Source organism: Scomber japonicus, chromosome 7 (genome assembly GCF_027409825.1).
Source record: "Scomber japonicus isolate fScoJap1 chromosome 7, fScoJap1.pri, whole genome shotgun sequence".
Taxonomy (NCBI): Eukaryota; Metazoa; Chordata; class Actinopteri; order Scombriformes; family Scombridae; genus Scomber; species Scomber japonicus.
The window spans coordinates 35,962,432-35,968,739 of NC_070584.1; the positions used below are offsets into that span (position 1 = coordinate 35,962,432).

Consider the following 6,308-nt stretch of genomic DNA (forward strand, 5'->3'; position numbering starts at 1 on the left):
GGAAGACACCTGGCAGCATCCTGTGTCTCTAAAAACCTTCAAATTAAAACGTCTTGTCTCAACAGTGAGAACGTGTGCGGGGGGGGTGACTGAGCATGCTCAATGAAATGACTCGACAAAAGGGGGCGGGGCTTTCAGGTCCACTGTAACCGTGGCAACAGTAAAGTCATCTCCTCCTGCTCCTCCTCCTGCTCCTCCCAGGCGTGGGGGGGGGCTCCCAGGCAGGGGGGTGGGGGTGGGGGGTCTCTCAGAACTCGACCTTGCAGGCGGGGAAGGTCTCCTCCTGCATGGCCACCGTGCTGTTGCTGCCCAGCACGGTGATTGACAGCTCTCTCTGCCTATCGTGAGTCTCCTGGTACCAGTCGTGCATCGCCAGCGAATCAAACGTCGGGATGAGAGTCACCTGATGAAACAGACCAATCAGAAGCTGTGATACTGGGTCGGCTCTCTCCTCTCTTATATTATATTATATTATATATTATATATATATATATATATATATATATATATATATATAAAACATTACTGCTGCAGAAACATTTAGTCAGAGTTTAAACTTTCTACAGTTCTTAAGATGAAACTACTAAATATGTGCTTTTATTTTGAAATACAGATGAAAAGCTTTAACACATATTTTATATTATTTAGGTAAATTATATTCATGTTTATTTTTATATTTTACTTTATGGTGTTTTTTTCTCTTCTAGGTTTTAAGATAAACTCAGAGAAGGTTTCTACTTATTTTACAAATAATAATAAGATAATAAATAATAAGCTAATAATAACTCTGATGATGATGTCACTGACTCTGATGATGATGGCACTGACTCTGATGATGATGTCACTGACTCTGATGATGATGTCACTGACTCTGATGATGATGTCACTGACCTGAACATCTGGCCAGCTGTTCTTGCCGTCCAGCAGAGCGTCCAGGATTCTCCTCATGGCTTCCTCCTTCACTGGATCTTCTCCGCTGACGATGTAATACGAGGAGCGAAGCCGCTTGAAGAAGTCCAGGTTCAGGGAGGCCGAGGCGGAGCCGGACGGCAGGTAGGCCAGATCCACGTAGACCGCAGAACCCTCAGAACCCGCAGAACCCGCAGATTTAGAGGCTGAAGAACAAAAGAGAAGAACTTGTTTAAAGTTTGCTGTTCTCCTGGAGGACCCTAACCATAACAAGCCCCTAATTAGTCTGTTAAGAAGGAGAGCACTATATATCTAAGGTTTTATTTTGAAAGCGTAGACAGGAAGCGGCTGCAGCATCGTTAGTTTAACAGAAGCTGAAACACAGTGAAATGTTTCAGAGTTTCCAGCCTGAATCAGACGATGCTGAGTTTACTGACCAATTATTAAAAACCAGGAAGTGATGTGTGAACTATCGTCATGGTAACCAGCTCAGCTCTATTATCTCTGCTCATGTTCTGCTGTGTGTTGCATTAAGCTGCAGATAAAAGGGTTAGGGTTAGCTGCTGCTGGGAGAATAAATACATTAAACTCAATCTAAAAGCTTAAATGTGACAAAAGTTGTTTTTTACAAGTTTTTACAGGTTTGTTTGGACTCTGTTCCTACCTGAGGATCCAGGTCTCGCTGGTCCAGTTCTGGAGCCACCGAGTGAGTTTCGGGCCGAAGGCTTCACATCGTGGCTGGAGCTCGTCTTCAGAGTGGAGCTTCCTGCTTTGGACTTCCCGTTGTGTGCAGCGCTGCTTCCTGTCGCCTTCAGCGCCGGACCTGCTGCTTTCTTGGTCTTGGCGGCCGAACTCTTGGTGGACTTGTTTGCTGCGTCGGCTTCTGGGTCGGCCATGCAGGCTCCGTGCGGGGGGGGGCAGCGGCGGCAGGTCTTTGACCGGGGCGGGCGGCGGGTCGTGAGACGCCGCTCTGTGAGGGAACGGAGGACTGAGATGATCTAGTGGAGGGTTGGGAGGGAGGAAGCCGCTGGAGTCGTCGTCAGAGTCGATGTCGGCGGTGATGGAGGGGCAGTCCTCGGTGCCGGGGGGGACGTCCGAGTCGGTCGCCGTCGGGAACGAGTCGCTGACGGATGTGGGCGGAGTCTCCTGGCTGTAGGCCGACGGGCAACCGCTGCTGCTCTGATCCTGGGAGTGGTTGTTGTTGAGGCCAGGGTTCTGCTGCTGGTTCTCTGGAGTCTTCGGGTGCTGGAACTCGCAGGGAGACACCAAGCACAGATCAACGTCGTGAGGAACGTCCGACATCCCGTGAATGTGTTCCTCGGATCCATTCCCACAGCGGCCGTTCAGGGACGACCGCAGAGGTAAAGACATTCCCGTGTTGGAGTCCGAGTCGCTAAAGTGTCCGTTGGAGTAGAGTCTGTCTCCGAGCGCTTTGGGCGACGCTGCAGTCGGTGGAAGACCTTGCTCCAAAGAAACCGACAGAGATTCATCGACTTCGGTGGAGTGAGGCGAGCCGACCTCGGCGGGCATGGAGGTGACGGTGGGAGACGAGTCGGGCATTATGTCTTTGAAAGGACTGAGGGTCAAAAGGCTGGACTGTTTATCCTGAGAGGACGTGGAGTTCTCGAGGCCTTCCTTCAGCGAGCTCAGGTCTGAGGTCCTGCACGACCCTCCCTGGTTGTAGTCTTCGAAGCCCAGACTGGAGCGCCGGGCCTCCAGGCTGCCGTCGTCGTGGTGGAACGGCGTGTGCCCCGCGCTGTTCGGGGCTGAATCCGCAGGAGACATCAGCTCCAGAGTCTTTTCCTCTGAGCTCAAGCAGACGTCATCTGGTCCGTCGAGCGGCTGGAAGGTCGCCGTCGTGCCGAGATCGAAGTTAACGCTGAGGTCGGCTTTGGGTGTCTTAGCGACGGGCGAGGAGGCGTTGGTCTCCATGGAGCGGAACTGCTCTGGACTCTCTACCGTCGAGGCCTTCTGGTTCCCGTTGGCCTTCGCTCCGGCAGGACTAGTCACCGCTGAGGTCTTTGAGTTCTTACCGTTGTTCCCGTTGGTGTCTTCCAATCGAAGACTTTCAAACTCAGCCGTCATGTCTTCAGGCGTCGACATCTTGGAGCGTTCGGCCTCCTTTAGGCTCGGCTTGGTCTTTGTCCCTTTGTTCAAAGAGTCTTTCTTTGGGAGAGTCCCGTCTTTCTTCAGAGTTCCAGTCTTTCGGTGCTCGCTGCTCGCTGTTGATCCGATGCTCGACGCTTTCTTCACTTCCTTACTGACTGGTTTTGCTGTTTTCTTGTCCTCCGGTTTAACGTCCCTCTTGCTTTTTGGTTCAGGTTTAATGTCTTTCTTTGGCTTTGAACTTAACATTTCCTTCTTAATAACCTCTTTCTTCTTCTCCCCACTCTCTTCCTTCTTCACAGCAGCAGCAGGAACTTTCTCGTCCTTTCTTTTCACTTCCTTTTTCTCTTCTTTTGACGGATCTTTCTTTGGAACCAACTTCTCAGCAGCTTTTGGAGGCTTTGACTTCGTATCTGCGTCCTTCGGTTTCGGCTTCTCGTCCCCGTCCTTCTTCTCTTTCGGAGCAGCGTCTCCTGCTGCCTTTGGCTTCATTTTCACTTCCTGTTTTTTGACGTCAGCTCGTCCTAGTTTGTCTTTCTGTAAGGCACTAGCGGGTCTGAAGTCCTTAGACTGAGACTTAAGGCTTTCTCGACTCTCTGCTCGTTTTGGTTGTTTTTCAGTTTTGGGAGTTTCCAGGTCCCTCAAACACACCACGGGAACTTTGAGGAAATCTAGATGTTTGAGTTTTTCAAGTCCATCCAGAATCTTGTGCTGGGGTGTGCAACCAGGGAAGAGAACGCGGATGATCTTCTCCTCGGGGTTGGACGGATGCCAGACCAGCAAAGCACAAATGGAAACAAGGCAAGTTAGAGGAAGATCTGAGCCCTTGAGGTTTGATCCGCTGTTTGGCCAAACCTGCATCAAAGCTTCTAGTTCCTTGCTGCCGCTGACCGGATTCAGAGTGTACAGCTCCAGACGGCCAACTCCCATCTTCTGAAACAAGATCGCCGGTTCAATACTGGGTCCATTAGGCCGGCTGAGTGGTTCTGGTTTAATAGAGAGTCTTTGCAGGTGCTGCAGAGTGAGCGCTACCTGGTCCACACTTCGCAGCTGGCTGGGATCTCCCTGGATGGACTTCACTCTGTCTGGGACGTTTAGGAAAACCACCCCGATCTCAGGGGAGATGAGGTTTTTCATCCAGTCCTCTTCAGAGTGAGATCCGGCAGTGTCCTCGTCCTGCTCCGCTACCTTACGCAGCAGCAGGCTGTTCAGTCCGGGCAGATTGTCTACGCCGATGTGGGTCAGCAGCACCGAGTCGATTCTGTCCAGATGCCGGACCAGTTTCCAGAAGCAGGATCGAAGGTCGGAGCCGCCGTTCACCAGGACGTTAAAACCGTTAACGGCAAAGAAGGCCGAGTCGCCCCTCCCGCCGGGGAAGATGTAGCAGCAGGGACGGGACAGCTTCAGGAAGCCGACGGTGCTCGGAGGCTCCAGGAGCTGGAAGAGAGACTCGGGCTCCAGAGACTCAGACAGGTACTCCGTGAACTCCTGCAGACCCTCCATCTCTGGGAGGACCAGCGGAGGGTTGATCTGGATGCTTATGAAGTCCTGCAGGTTGTGCTTCTCCAACACAGAGTCCTTCCAGGGACCGTAGTCCGGACAGCTGAGGGTCAGACTGGCCTTCACCGCCGGGTCTGCTGAGCTCAACAACTCCCCAACCTGCCAGAGCACAGAGCAGGACTCTATTAAACACTATAAAGACTAAAGATAGACATTAAGTAATAAAACACACAGACTCTGAACAAGAACTTCAGTCTAAAGTCACAACTGTCACACAAACTATCTGTATAATACTGTTTAATAATGAGTAATAAATGTAATAAATGTAATAATGAATAATAAATGTCTCTCACCTCCTCATCAGTAAATATCTGGATGAAGTCGTTGAAGGAGAAGCAGCCTTTCTGTAGCACGATGTCTCCGCTCTGCTCGACACACTGACCGGCAAGAACCAGCAGCTTGTGTCGAGACGACTCGCAGAGCAGCCGGCGGATCTGAACACACACACACACACACACACACACACACACACACACTCAGATGAATCAGCAGCTCAGTCACACGCAGCTCGACCAATCGACTCGACACACTGATGAGTTTAATGATGTGGAACTAAAGGAATAAACTGTGTCACTCACACACACACACACACACACAGACACAGAGACACACACTCTCACACACATACCTGTTTTACTACCTGGTGGGGACCCTGACTGGGGTCCTTTCTAAAGGGTCTACAGACGTAACTTTAACTTTAAAATTCATCATAAGTCTGTTTGAACATAAAATAACTTGAAATATCAAAAACTCTCATAAATGTGAAACCTGAATGTTGCCCCCCCCCCTCGTTGGGACCCGTAATGCTAACGTCTATTAGCATACAGTTGGCATCACTGTTAGCCACAGTACAATTCATATTCAGTATTTGAACAAATGTTGGATTGAAACCCTAACTCTAACCCAGGGAGCTAATCGCTAAGCTAATATGCTAATACGAAGCTAACATGCTAATATACACACTTACACACTTTGTCAGGAAAAGGTCCCCACACTGCAGTACCGTGTGTGACCTCTGGGGTTCACACACACAGTCAGGAAAACCAACCTTGTGGGGACCAGGCCTATCAGGAGGCTGTTTGCTATTGATGCCAATGCTCGTTACCATGGAAACCAGGAGTCGGTCCCCACAAGGTTGGTGATATGTCAGGTTGCGGTCCCCACCAGGATAGAAAAACGTGCACACACACATACTCACGCTTTCACAGACACACACACTCACACTCTCACACACACTCTCCCTCTCACACACACACACACACACACACACACACACACACACACACACACACACTCTCCCTCTCCCTCTCTCACACACACACACACACTCTCACAGACACACTCACACACACTCTCCCTCTCTCACACACACTCACACTATCACACACACTCTCCCTCTCTCACACACACTCCCACTCTCACACACACACACTCACACACACTCTCCCTCTCTCACACACACACACACTCTCACAGACACACACACACACTCTCCCTCTCTCACACACACACACACTCTCACACACTCTCACACACACACTCACTCTCACACGCTCTCATTAATGTGAAACATCTCAATCTGTTCCACATCAGAAACTCTTCACAGCTGATTCTAACTTCTATAAATCATGTTTCATGTTTTCTGTGTTTCCTCTCGTCTCACCTCGGAGCAGAGGAAGTCGTGAGCAGGATTTACAACCACCTGCGTGTCCAGGACGTCTCCGCTGTGCTGC

General features: G+C 50.4%; 1 protein-coding gene across 1 annotated transcript in view; it reads right to left on the reverse strand.

Annotated features, from left to right (window-relative positions):
- Nucleotides 1–238: 238 nt before the first annotated feature.
- The window catches only part of LOC128362392 (microtubule-associated protein 1B-like), a 13,280-nt gene continuing 7,210 nt past the window's right edge, over nucleotides 239–6,308 (reverse strand). Inside the window, 6 exon segments of the mRNA XM_053323133.1 lie at nucleotides 239–403; nucleotides 892–1,115; nucleotides 1,574–1,826; nucleotides 1,828–4,674; nucleotides 4,869–5,009; nucleotides 6,239–6,308. The exon segment at nucleotides 6,239–6,308 is cut by the window's right edge and continues 13 nt beyond it. Coding sequence (XP_053179108.1) covers nucleotides 248–403; nucleotides 892–1,115; nucleotides 1,574–1,826; nucleotides 1,828–4,674; nucleotides 4,869–5,009; nucleotides 6,239–6,308 — 3,691 coding nt within the window. The 3' untranslated portion in view covers nucleotides 239–247.